At 58.5% G+C, this 12,663-nt stretch overlaps 1 protein-coding gene across 1 annotated transcript in view; it reads right to left on the bottom strand.

Annotated features, from left to right (window-relative positions):
• Positions 1-7,886: 7,886 nt before the first annotated feature.
• The window catches only part of KIF21B (kinesin family member 21B), a 43,248-nt gene continuing 38,471 nt past the window's right edge, over positions 7,887-12,663 (bottom strand). Inside the window, 3 exon segments of the mRNA XM_050326797.1 lie at positions 7,887-9,979; positions 11,238-11,437; positions 11,891-12,061. Coding sequence (XP_050182754.1) covers positions 9,925-9,979; positions 11,238-11,437; positions 11,891-12,061 — 426 coding nt within the window. The 3' untranslated portion in view covers positions 7,887-9,924.

Genomic DNA, 12,663 nt, shown 5'->3' with positions numbered 1-12,663 from the left:
TTAATCATTGTCAGAGCCCGTGCCCCGCCGGTGCCCAGAGTTTCACCCACACTGGCTTCACCGGCTGTTTTCTCTGCTGCCGTTTGCCCGGCTCGTGTTTGTTTGCTCACAGCAGCAGGTTCGCTCAGCTCCCGCAGCCAAAAACATCCCCGGAGCCAGAGCTGCCCTGGGGGCTGCAGGTCCCTGCCTGGGGCTCTGCCCGAGGCAAAGGGGCTGGAACGCTGCCCCAGCACCCACGGGGTGTGGGTGCCCAGGTGGGCAGCCCAGCCTTGCACTCAGCAGGTGTGTGTGGGGTGCTTGGTGATGCCAGGAGCACAGGCTCGGGCTGGCACTGGCACAGCTTCTCCCCAGAGCACCAAGAGGGGACCCTGTGACCAAGTGGGACACACGCTGGGATGAGACTGGGTGGGTGCCTGAGAATTGCTGCTCTGTCTGTCAGGATGGATCGATTTTTGCCCGGGGAAAGGTCTGGGACAGGCTGCAGAGCCCTGACGGCCCATTTTCTGCCAAGTCACAGGTGCCTGGCACAGGCAGACACTTACACCAGGGACATGTGACAAGGGGCAAGGCAGAGTTGTGGGATGCATTTGGAGAATTACCTCGGTGGCTTTTGCCCCTCTGGCCCTCGGGTCCTGTCGAGGTACATTCCTGCTGGTTTTAGCCCTGTGCTGGCAGGGGTGGGGAGGGCAGGCCAGTCCCAGCCAACAGCTTGGCACCCTTTTGTCCAGTTCTGGTACTTTGCCAAGCTAGCCACATCCATTCCACACACAGCCTGAGGCAAACCCGGGCACTGTGAGAGCAGGGCAGACCCGGGCATCTCACAGCCACCTCTGGGCTGTCCAGTGACACAGTGGTGACAGGCTGCTGCCAACATGGATGCTCTACCTTGGCACACGGACAAGCAAGGACAGGGTGGCTCGTGTCCCGTCCCCCTTGTCACATCCCCCCGACCCTGGGGCAGGCAGGGCCAGCGTGCCAGCCAGGAGGCACCAGGTCAGGCCAGCTGATCACCTGCCCCAGCTTCATTCCTCTGTAGCACAGTCACGAGTGCTGGGTGATGCCAGGCCCTTTTGTTTCCTTGGGCACAGCATCCCACGGGGACGTCCCCATGCCTGGGAGCAGCCCCTGCCATCCCTGCCACCGGGCAAGCCAAGACCACCAGGGAAAGCAGACACAGAGCCTGAATCTGCATCAAGCCAAGGGCTGAGCCCCAGGGTCCTCCATGCCCGAAGAATGGGCTGCCAGTGCCTGTGGTTGCCACTGGGGAGGATTTTTCCATCCACTGTTTCGATGCAGGTGCCCTTGGAGCAGGGTGGGACATGCCAGCACTGTGCCCTGCCCCGGGCCACAGACTAAGGGCTGGTGGTGAGGGCATGTGGCACTTGGGAGGCTCCTGCCCAAGCCTTGTGCAGCCCAGCCATGGCTCTCCCCATCCCAGGGTTTTGGTGGATGCCTGACAGAGCTGTCTGGCATGGACCACACCAAGAATCTCCTTTCCAAGGTCTCCCTTCCCTGCAGACCCACAGCAGTCCTCAGGGAAGCACTGTGGTCAGTCCATGCACCCACGCTATGCCACCGATGGGAGAGGTACCCTCAGCCCCTGGCGTGTGCCTGGCACGTTGGGAGCCCCCAGGGACAGCTCGGGGCTGGCCCAGCATCGCTCAGGACCAGCACTGCAGTCCAGGGCTGGAGCATTAAGTTTTCAGGGTGGGAGGTGCCCCACGCGGGGAGCAGGGGGGTGTGGGAGGAACTGAATCCAGAGGGTCAGTGTGAGCACAGCCCCGGGGCCGGCGACTGCCGCTCGGCTGCTCTGCCTGACCAGTTCAACCAGGGAGAGCCGGCTGGGAACGAGAAAGTGGAGGCTGCAGGAGCTGAGCCCTGCGGGGTTGGGGGTACAACAGCTTGCTGCCCCCACCTCCCCACCCTGCAGCAGGTTGGCTGCCCGGTGTGTTGGGGGGCAAAAGCTGGTGCCACAGCACCGGTCACCTCCGGTGGCTCAGCAGGCACCGCGCAGTGGCACCGCGTCACACACACCCCTCGCGTATCCCCCTCACTGCATCTCCCACTGGCCGGGTGAGTGGCGCTCCCACACCCACATCATCCTCCTCAGCATCCCCCTCCGCCAGGACCCCGCGTCACCCCCAGCATCCCTCCCCACCCCTCACCCTGCATCATCCCCACTCAGCGTCTCCCGCAGCCCCCGCCCGTCCATGGCCCGCAGTGTCCCCGTTCCCCCGCTGCGCGGGCCGTGGTCCCGCAGCCAGCGCTGCCCTCTGCCGTCGGCCCGGTGCCACCGCTCCCCTCGCCAGCCTCTGCCCCCATCGAGACCCCTCTCCCCTCGGCAGCCCACCCACCACAAGCTCCGGCCCCCAGGAGCACCTTCCCAGCGCAGTCCCAGGGTCCTGCCCGCGGGGGGACCCGGGGACCCCTCAGTGCAGGGTCAGGGATGCTCCGATTTCTGCGGGGTTGGCTGTCACGCTGGGTTGGGGCTGCCTGGTTGGAGCCCTCCTCCTGCTCCTCCTCGCCAGGAGAGGGGTAGAGCCAGCCGGGTTTGGTCCGGGCTTCCTCCACCTCAGCCCCTGAATTCTGCCCCAGCAAGGTCAGTTGTGCCCCGTCTGCCTGAGGAGCTGGTGCCTGTAAGGATCCGTGTCACCTCAGAATCATGGAATCGTCCAGGTTGGAAAAGCCCTGTAAGATCGTCCAAGCGCTACCCCAGCACTAAACCACGTCCTCAAGTGCCACATCCACTTGTCTTTTGAACACTTCCAGGGATGGTGACTCAACCATTACCCTGGGCAGCCTGTTCCAGTGCCTGACCACCCTTTTGGTGAAGAAATGTTCCCTGATATCACACCTGAACCTCTCCTGGTACAACTTGAGGCCGTTTCCTCTTGCCCAACCTTCTCCCAACACATGGGATTATAGAATCACAGAATGGTTTGGGTTGGAAAGGCCCTTTAGGAGCCACCTTCCACTCTATCTGGCAGGGCCAGAAGGGCTGCAGTCACAGCCCCCTCCACCTCTCCCCCACTCCCATGGGCACAGGAGGAGGAAATGGGGGCTCCCAGCTGTGCCCTTCCCTGCCTCAAAGCAACCTCTCCTCTCCATCCCTTCGTCTCAGAACATTTTATTTGCAAAGACAAAAAAGGCAAGGAACAAACACAGCCATTGAAAAACGTACAGCAGGAGACCGCAATAACTTACACTATTTACAGGAACACACCAAGGTATAAAACACACGCACGCACCTCGTGCTCTGACAGACCCAGGCCGGGGCTGGGCTGCACAACCCCACAGAGACACCACCAGCCCCGACAGCAGCTGGCCTCTGGAGACAGCTCTGAGTGAGAAAAGGCATCTGCTATTGTGCTCCTTGTGCAGCAGGGAGGGGTGGCGGAGCAGGTGACGTGGGGCTGCAGCTGCCCCAGCCCCCTGTGGGGCCGGACCGGGGGTCCCAGGCCAGGTGGAGCAGTTGGCAGGAACCAGGGTAGGGCTGTGATGATGAGGGCACACGCCCCGGGGCAGGAGGAAGGCGGAGGGCTGTACTTCCCTGGGGGGTCAGGTCTGTGCTGGGCTCCCTCCCAGTTACAGGTGGAGCACCACGAAGCACCTGGAGGGGCCGGGGGTTCCCTTCCCTCCCCAGGAGGGTGAAGGGGGGCTCAGGAGGGCATGCAGCCTGCAGGACAGAGTGAAGTTGCTGCTGAAAAGCAAGTTGGAACCCTGTGCTCCACAGGGATCGTACCTGGACCCTGTTCAGCGTGGGGCAGGGGAAGGACTGGGATGGGGCACTGGGAGAGCACCCCGGGAAGCAGGCACTGGTTCGGCAGCACCAAGGCAGGAGGCAGGATCTGAGACCCCAAAGCAGCTGTGCTCAGAGATGGTGAGGAGAAACAGTGTACCTGGGGGAGGGGGACAGGATGGGACCCCAGAGCCCCTGTCACAGCTGGCCAGCCCATCCTGGGCCATGGGAGCTGTAGGAGCCAGGAAGGAGACACTGCTCAGGTTCCCAGAGGGGCTCACAGTGGTTTGGGGATCCAGTGCTTTTGGGCTCCTGAGTCTTGCCCACCCCTGTTGTGCAAAGCTCAGCTCTGGGGCAGCCCTGCATCCCCCACAGAGCCTGGAGCCAACCCCGTGTGCGGGGGAGGAGATCCCTGGTGCCAGAGTCAGGCCCCGGGGACAAAACCATAACCCAGCGATTCGAGGAAGGACTGCAGGTATGATCACACACTTGGCACAAACCAAGGCACCCAAGGGCGAAGCAAAACGAGGTGCATGGTGCGAAGGCAGCTCCAAAATGTCCCTGCCCTGGAGGGGCCATCAGAGAGGCTCAGAGACCACCAGAGGGGACTTCAGTTGTGCAGCAGGGCAAGCCCTGAGCCCCAGAGAGCAGCCACTACAGTGCAAAGGGATGGAACAGCTCACCCGTGGCCACTGGCAGGCAAAGAGCCCTCATCCCAGCCCACCTCCCCCTCAGCTGTTCCAGCCCATGGCCCAAATCTGAGCTCTGAAGGGCCACCCCTCCTAACCCACCTGCATGTGGGGACCTTGTGCTTTAGTGTTTGTGCAGACCTGCCCCCCCGAACTGACAGTGTGGCTCAGAGCTTCCCAAACCTCACTGTGCCAGGGGAGCGAGGTCCAGCCCAGAGCACGAGGCAAGCTGGGGGCTGCAGGGCTACCCTGGTTTATGTTCAGTGCCTGGAACTGGATCTAGACTCAACTACATTTTGGGAGAGAAAAGTCAAACATCACACACCAGAATTAGCTTCTCACAGACCACTCCCAGCCTGAGCAAGGGTTTTAACAGCACCAGGTTCCTGCTGCCATGCAGCTGCAGCAGGCTCTGGAAAATGGGGGTTAGGACCAGCCTATTCCACTGATGTGCTTTGCAGGGATATCTCCCAGACAAAGACTTCCCTGCATGCCCAGAGAACATCCAAGAGAGCAGAGGCAGGAATATGGGCTGAGCCAACCCTTCCAGAGGTCCCTTTCCATCCTTCCAAGGGACAAGATGCACCACTCCCAGGCTGCCAATCAACCCAGTAACAACTGGCAACCCCGCCGAGCCTCAGCCCAAACATCCCACCAGCAATGGGAGCAAAATCTCAGTGCTGGGACCGGGCTGGGGAATCCAAAGGTGGGAGCTGGCAGTGCAGAAGAGCAGGAATCCCACTGCCAAAGGTGGGAGCTGGCAGTGCAGGGGAGCAGGAATCCCACTGCCAAAGGTGGGAGCTGGCAGTGCAGGGGAGCAGGAATCCCACTGCCAAAGTGGGAGCAGGACACTGGTCCTGCTGCTGAGGAGGAGGAGGCAGATGGAGGGACACAGGGGGAGGCTCAGACATGCAGGAAGGTGGGAGTTGAGGCCACGTGTCCCCAGGATGAATTCAAGTGTCAGAACCATAACAATAACAATAGTTAAGAGAAAAAAAAACACCTCCCCACCCCCATCCCCAATACGAAACCCGACGACGACAGCACCCAGCTTGCACCGTGAGGTAGCTAAACCAGATCAACACCCAAAAAAACGCTCTCCTGCGTGGAAACATCAACCCACACAGGCACTAAGACATCCACACACACACACACACACATAGAGCTATGGGATCACAGTCACCCCTGTCCTTGTTCTGGTCAGGACAGGGTGAATTTTTGCAGTAGCCAGGAGGGGGACATGGCCAGGACCCTGAGGTTATTCTGTACCACCTCATGTCGTTGTCTCTTCCAGCTGTGGTGCCAGGCTAGGCTCTTAGGTGAGCATTTTGCATGGGAATCACTCTCTTTTGTACTCTTCTGTTATTAATAGTGTTGCTGCTACTGTTTGTTTTCTTATCTCACTGCTGTTTGGAGTAAATTGTTCTTATTTCACCGTATCATCTTTACCCCAGAGCAGAGGGGGAGCAGTGCATGGTTTTAGTGGGAGCACTAAACTGGAGAATACCATTCCTAAACCAGGACAGCTTTATTTGGCACCCAAGGTGGGGCTCAAAGGGTTGAGATAACAACAGATCTGCTCAGAACAGGTTGGAAACAAATTCGATCTGAGCAGGTGCTGTGCTGGGGACAGAGCCATTGGTCACAATGTTGCTTGGTGTGGGTGCGGTACCTAACCCTGAATATATTCCCCAAAGTGCTCCTCAAGGTGCTCTTTTTCAGAGCAGGGAGAGGGATCAGAATTGCTTTGTTGATGCGCTGTTGGATATAATTTTATGACATGATAACATCAAGAGCAGTGAAGGTCATGTGGGATGTGCTTTCTCTCCTACCCTTACCTCGGATGTTACCTTTGGGAGCCCATTAATAACAGTACCCAGTCTGTGGGCCAAGGGGGGATAGTCATGAGTGGCATGGAAGTGGGAGAAAAATGGAGCAGTTTTTTGGGGAAATTCTCTGCTTCAATGGTTTGGAAGTTCACCCCTGAACAATTACAGGATGCTGATAAAGTGACAGAACATTTGCAAGGAGAATGCTGTGGTAAATCCAGAGAGGAGCAGCTTCTTGCTGCCTGCTGGGCCCTGGCTGCTCTTTGTCAGACACTGCTTGTCACCAGACAGCACCCTGAGGGGAGGAAAGCAGAGCAACAGGCACTGTGGCCACTCAAACTGCAGCTGAACCAGAGGAACAATCCATGCTGGGAACAGTCACCCCTGCACAGAACAAGAAATCCAAGACCAAATCAGTTTGCACAGTGAGGGATGAAGAGAAGGAGGAACCTCAGAACAGGAGGAAGAGGCAGGGCCAGAGATAATCACAACATGGAACTGGAGAGGAGGGAAGTCAAGCAACTGGGATCCCTGTCCTGGGATGTGGGCATGGACCAGGGGATTGGGAAGAGGATGGAAACTCTCAGCCTTTGGAGGTGACTGTCAAGAGTGAGGGAAAGGATCTAATAGTGCACTGAGACAAGTGGAACACCACAAGGAAAGGTATCCAGTGCCTGAGAGAATCAGCTGTGCTGGAGCTAATCCACAGGAATTCAAATCCAAAGCAGGCCCCTGTAAATCCAGAGGAGGTCCAGTGCACACAGTCCACGGGGTGGAAGTTTGTATGAGGCGCCAAATCATCGTACACCAACTCATTGGCATTGATGTCAGTGAAAGAAGGAGAACAAACAGTGCCTCTACCTGACTCCAGCACTCCTGAACTCCTCACTACCTGACTCCAGTGGAAGGAATGTCCAAGACTGTGGACAGACTCAAGCAAGTTATAGAGTGCATGTCTTTTCTTCCAGGGTCTCTTCTGGTCAAGGTAACATGGCTGGGGGTCAGGTCAGGGCCTCCATAATGAGCATTTTGCATGTGAATCACTCACTTTTGTACACTGTTTGTTGTTAATATTTTTGCTGTTACTCTTTGTTTTCTTCTCTCATTGCTGTTTTTCAGTAAATTGCTGTTGTTATCTCAACCCATGATCTTTACCTTTTGTGCCTCCACTTCTCCTCTCCAGTCCACAGCAGGGGACTGGGAGGGGCAGTGAGAAGTGCATGGTTTTAGTGGGAGTACTGAATTGCAGAATACCACCCCTAAACCACAGCACCCCTCACTTCAAAGACCCCCACCCACCTTGGGATGCCAGGGCTGCAGTATCAGCTCCCTCCCTCCACAGGCAGCAGGAGCCTTGAAGCCCCTCAACACGCTGCTGGACACAGCTGCAAGGGATGCTCAGCACCATCCAGGACTGGCCACTCAGCCCTGGAGTATTAAACAGGCACGTGTAGCCTGCACACAGGAAGAAACTGGTGGTGAAAAGCAAGGCAGGTCCGACCCCAGGCCCCCCAGAGCTCCCCTTGAGCAGGGAGCAGCAGATTATTTCAGGGCAGGCACTGGCAGATCTCAGTGCAGACATCGATTCACATGTGACAGCAGACTACAAACACACCCACCCCCATACACACCCCCACCCTCTGGCCAAGCAAAGGTTAAACCAGCTGAGGAAGGAGCAAGAGGCTTGGGGAGGGGGTTGACACCTCCTCCAGACCCCCATGTCTGTGTGTTACTGGGTGGCTGAGGTGCCCTGTCCATTTTTGGCTGTGGCCCCAGTTGCACAGGTCACACGGGATGGATGGGCTCCCCACCTCAATGCAGTCATCAGTCCTGGCTGTGCAGGGCTCAGCCACAGTCACAGGGGACCAGTGCCTGTCCTGGGCAGGGTCACACACACACACACACACATGCCATACGACCTCCAACAAGGCAAGCCAGCAGGATGGAATTTTCCCCCCCAAAAGGCAACCCCTCCCTCCCCCATCAGTTCCACAGAGATGCTCCTGTCTTTCACAATGCAGAGGAATCCCCATTCTCCAGCCAGAATACTTAGAACAAGGGCTGATAGCAAATGACCTGGGGCTGGTCCAGGTGTCACCACAGTTGGAGAGAGCAGAGGGGATATGGTCTGTGCTTTATAGGGCAGGTCCTGGAGCCCTTGGCCTCCAAGATCCCAGTTCAGTGCTGGTGGGATCACATGGAGAAATCCTTAAATTTGAGTTCAAGTGCTGCTTCTTCTGTGACAAAGGGGAAAGGAGAGCAGGTGAGGCAACACCCATCTAGGAGCCTCCTTGGCCATCCCATAAGAGCTCTGCATGGCCCAGGGCAGGACAGAGCAGGGGATGGTCCAACAGGCCAAAGGAGAGACAGAGGGAAGCTCCAGTGAGAGACCAGGGCCTTGCCAGCCCCTGGAACAGGAGAGAGAGAGAGGCAGGAGCCTGGAGAAGGTACATCCTTGGAGAAACACTCCTGGATGGAGCCCCCAGCCCCTCATGGAGATGGGATTGTGCAACATCATCCGCTGTAGGATTGTCCTTGGAGCACAGGGAGAGTCAGGGGACTTGTGCAAGACCAGTGTGTGCAACCCCCTCCTCCCTCTCCTCCTGGCACAGCAGACTGCAGCTGCTCCATGCCTTGCTGGGCCCTCTCCATCCCTGGATCCATGGAGGCCAGCAGCTCCAACCCAGGCAGAGGGCAGAGCCCAGGGGAAGGACAGACAGGTCACAGCAGTGGGGCTGACAAATCCAGCCTTGGCTTTTTTGCCCTGTAACCCCCGTTCTTGCTTCATTTCTCCACCTCGAGGGGGTGAAGGCGCTGCAGGAACGCACCACAAACCCGTGCTGGGGGTCCTGGTGTGCAGAGCAGGGCTGAGCAGCCTTTCCCTCCCCGCTGCAGAGCAGGGTGGGCACGTGGGGGAGAGCCCAGAGCCATGGGGCAGTTGTGCTTACAGCTGGGGTTTGAAGAACACTGAAGGGAACTGCAGCAGGCTTGTCTGGAAGTCGCCTGACAAGAGATCTTTCCAGGCTTGCTGTGTCTCCCAAGATGGGACACGGCAAAGGAGCTCAGAGGTGCCCACTTCCAAATGCTGGGGACAGGTAGACAGAGGATGGGGAAGGATAGGAGTACCAGGAAATCCTTCTGCAGCCCCCACAGCAGACAGGTGTCCCACGAGTGACGGCTCCAGAGGAGCACCCTCTGTCCTGTGTCCCGGCCAGCAGACACCAAATGTCCTCGTGGTTGTGGAGAAAGGCTCCTGCAGGAACCAGCCCCAGAGCAGCACATCACAGCAGAGGCCACACAAGCCCACAGTGGCAGGAGGGAACTGGATGTGTCCAACAAGGAGCCAAGGAGCTCTAACCCCCCAGAAGTCCTTACAGCAGGATGGGTGAGAGGAGAGATGAAACATTTCCTGGTCACCGGAGAGCCATCGAGAAACCTCAGCAGGAGGGAGGGTGGAGCTGCCAGTGCCCCACAGAGCTGCCAGTGCCCCACAGCAGCTGGCAGCGCTCAAAGTGTCAGGTGAGGCATCATCCACCCCGTTGGGTCAGGCACAAAGAAATCCCTGTCCTGGGCTGAGCGCTCCTGTGGATGACCGAGTTCCTAACAGCAGGGGGAGGCACCCCGACCTTCTCCCTGCTTCCCAAGCCTTCCAGTCTTTCTGCAGTTCCTAGTTTGACCCCGCGGGCAACCTCCTCCCACTCCAGAGCTTCACTGTCAAGTCGCTGAGGAACAAAGGTGAGAGGGACAGCATGACCCAGGGGTTGGGGCAGCAGCCCCGCAGACGCTGCACGGAGGCACCACGAGGGGCCATGCTCCCCTCCCCACCCACGGCAGCATGCAGCCCCCAGAACTTCCAGGCCCTTTTCCCCTTGGCAGGAGGTTGCCCAATGCACTTTGGGGAGCGGGCAGGCCCAGTGGGGCTCAGCCCACTGGCAGCAGTTGGGGGCAAAGGGAAATGGTGACCTCCGGGGCTGACCCCACACCGTGACTCCTGCCCCCCTCGGTCCCAGCACTGATATCCAGGGAGCTGCTCTGCTCAGTCCCCCTGGGGCATGGGCTGATTTGGGGGTGGCTGCTGACTCCCAACCCACCATCCATGCAAAGGTGTGGGCAGGCCACGGCTTCCACAGAGTTGCCACAGTGGATGTGGGCACTGGGCAAGGAAAAAAAAAAAAACCCAAAAAGCAAATGAAACCAAGGCGGGGGGTATGGCTGGGACGAGGGGATGAGTCCCTTCTAGCAAAGACTTATCAAGTGGGGAAAAACGCGGAAGAGTTTCATACCGTGAAGAAGCAGCTCAGACCAGAGAGAAAAGAGGGGAGAAAAGAGAGAGGAAGAGCAAAACCGACAGTGAGAGGGACAGAGGGAGGGAGAGATGGAGAGAAGAGGGAAGGAGAGACAGAAGAAGAGCACATGAGCAAGAGAGTCAAAGAGCAGGAGGGTCAAGGCAGACTAGTAGCACGGCCCTTTATGGCAAGGACGCGTCGTGGAAGGCAAGGGGTGAGCCCAGGCACGTAATTCCATAACTTTACCCGGCAGTCGCTGTGGCACAGATGGGAGGTGGGGAGGAGAAGAGACAGAGAGAGACAGAGAAAAAGGAAGGGAAAAAAGGGACATGGTCGAAAAGAGGGTATCAGAGTCTTGCTGCCAAAGAGCTCCCCAAGAGCAGCAGAGGATGCCCAGCCCCGGGGGAGAGGGGTCCCTGCATGGGGGGTAACCCAGGGCGTCACCAGAGAGTGGGCAGGGCATGGCTGGGGACAGCTCTTGGCGCTGTGGTGGGCAGGCCGTGCCATGGGCAGGCTAAAGTGGGCAAGAGGAGATGAAGGCGTGGAGGGACTAGAAAGCTGTGAGACTCTCCCCTTCCCTCCCTCCCCGCTCCCTGTTCACCCAGCACACACCCACTCCGGCCCAGGGGTGACACCTCAACCCCGGAGTCTCCCCCTTCCCAGGGGCTGTGGGGGCAGAAAGCCCGGGGCTCACCTGGAGGCAGTGAAGATGTGCTTCGAGTTGGTGCAGATGGCGTTGATGGGGCTGTCGTGCCCCTTGATCTCCCCGACCGGGGTGAAGGTGTCCACGTTCCAGACTTTGATGACGCCTCCTCGGCAGGCGCTCAGCACCATGGGGCGGCCGGGGATGAAGGCCAGGGCACAGACCCAGTCTTTGTGGGCATTGGGGATTTGCTGTAGGTGTGGGCACAGAGCAGAGGTCGTGACCAACCTCAGCTGCAGCAGCACCACCAGCAGCCTCACGCACCCAACCCTGTCAGCTGGGCCCTCACTGACACCCCGGGACTGTGGGTGATGCCCAGTTAGGAGCCAAGGGGATGGACTCAAAAGTCAGGGCTTGGTTTCTCCCCTGGACCGGAGACAACCATCCTGAGCTCAGAGGGGAACACAACCCTCCACACTGCAGCTGATGCTGCAGCCTGTCCGTGGGGGAGCTGGCAATCCCAAGTGCCCTCACCCACACCCCCTCACCCACACGTGGCCCAGCATCAGGAATGCCCTCCCTGGTGAGCTCCACGCAGGACACTGGCACTACATCCCTGGACAAGGGTGCCCCCCAGGGCCCCAGCAGCAACATCCCTCTGCCCCACATCACTGCAGAACGGGGTGCTGTGCTCCCCTCCAGACCTGGGTGAGTTCCTGCTGCTCCAGATCCCACTTCTTTATGCCGTTGTCCCTGGAGCCGCTGAAGAGGACATCTCCCTGGATGGCCAGGCACTCGATGCCATCGTAGTGAGGGGGCTCAAAGTTGTGAGTTGGGCCAATGTTGCCCACCATGCCCTCTGTGATCTCAAACACCTGGGGAAGAGCAGTGGGGAACAGACCACAGATGGCACTGGGCACAGAGCAGGACCTCTCCTGTGTTCTGGGCTCAGGGCACCCAGAGTGGTGCTGGAAAGGGGAGTGGGCATTGCCCACTTGAGGCTTTTTGGGGCTGAGGGTCCTGCCACCACCAGAGGAAATCTGTCCCCAGGGACAGCCCCACTCCTGGCGAGCCTTTACATTCCCCATAAGCCAAGCTGACAGCTGAGTGGGATCCTGTCTCACTCACCATCTCACCATCCCTGCTCACTTGCCTGGTGCCAGCTCTAATTCAACTTGCTAAAACCTGAAATGAAGGGACAGGCTCCTGCTGTGCTGGAGCTGTGACTGAGCCGGCACAAAGCATCTATATCAGGCAGGGGGGGGAAAAATTGAGCAGAACAGGGTGAGCTGCTCATCTGGGTCAGCCATCACAGGCCAGTCCCAGCCACAGAGTCTGAGGGATGAGAGAAATGCAAATCCTTCTCAGAAGGTGCACTGTGGACCAAGCAAAAGGCAAGATTTGGGAAGAGGAGGAGACAAGTGAAAACCTCATACACAGAGGCAAAAACAGAATCTGGGCTCAGCTTTCAGAAGGA

The sequence above is a fragment of the Myiozetetes cayanensis genome, unplaced genomic scaffold (genome assembly GCF_022539395.1).
Source record: "Myiozetetes cayanensis isolate MyiCay16 unplaced genomic scaffold, myiCay2020 scf32, whole genome shotgun sequence".
Classification (NCBI taxonomy): domain Eukaryota; kingdom Metazoa; phylum Chordata; class Aves; order Passeriformes; family Tyrannidae; genus Myiozetetes; species Myiozetetes cayanensis.
This window is presented reverse-complemented; position numbering and strand designations above follow the sequence as displayed.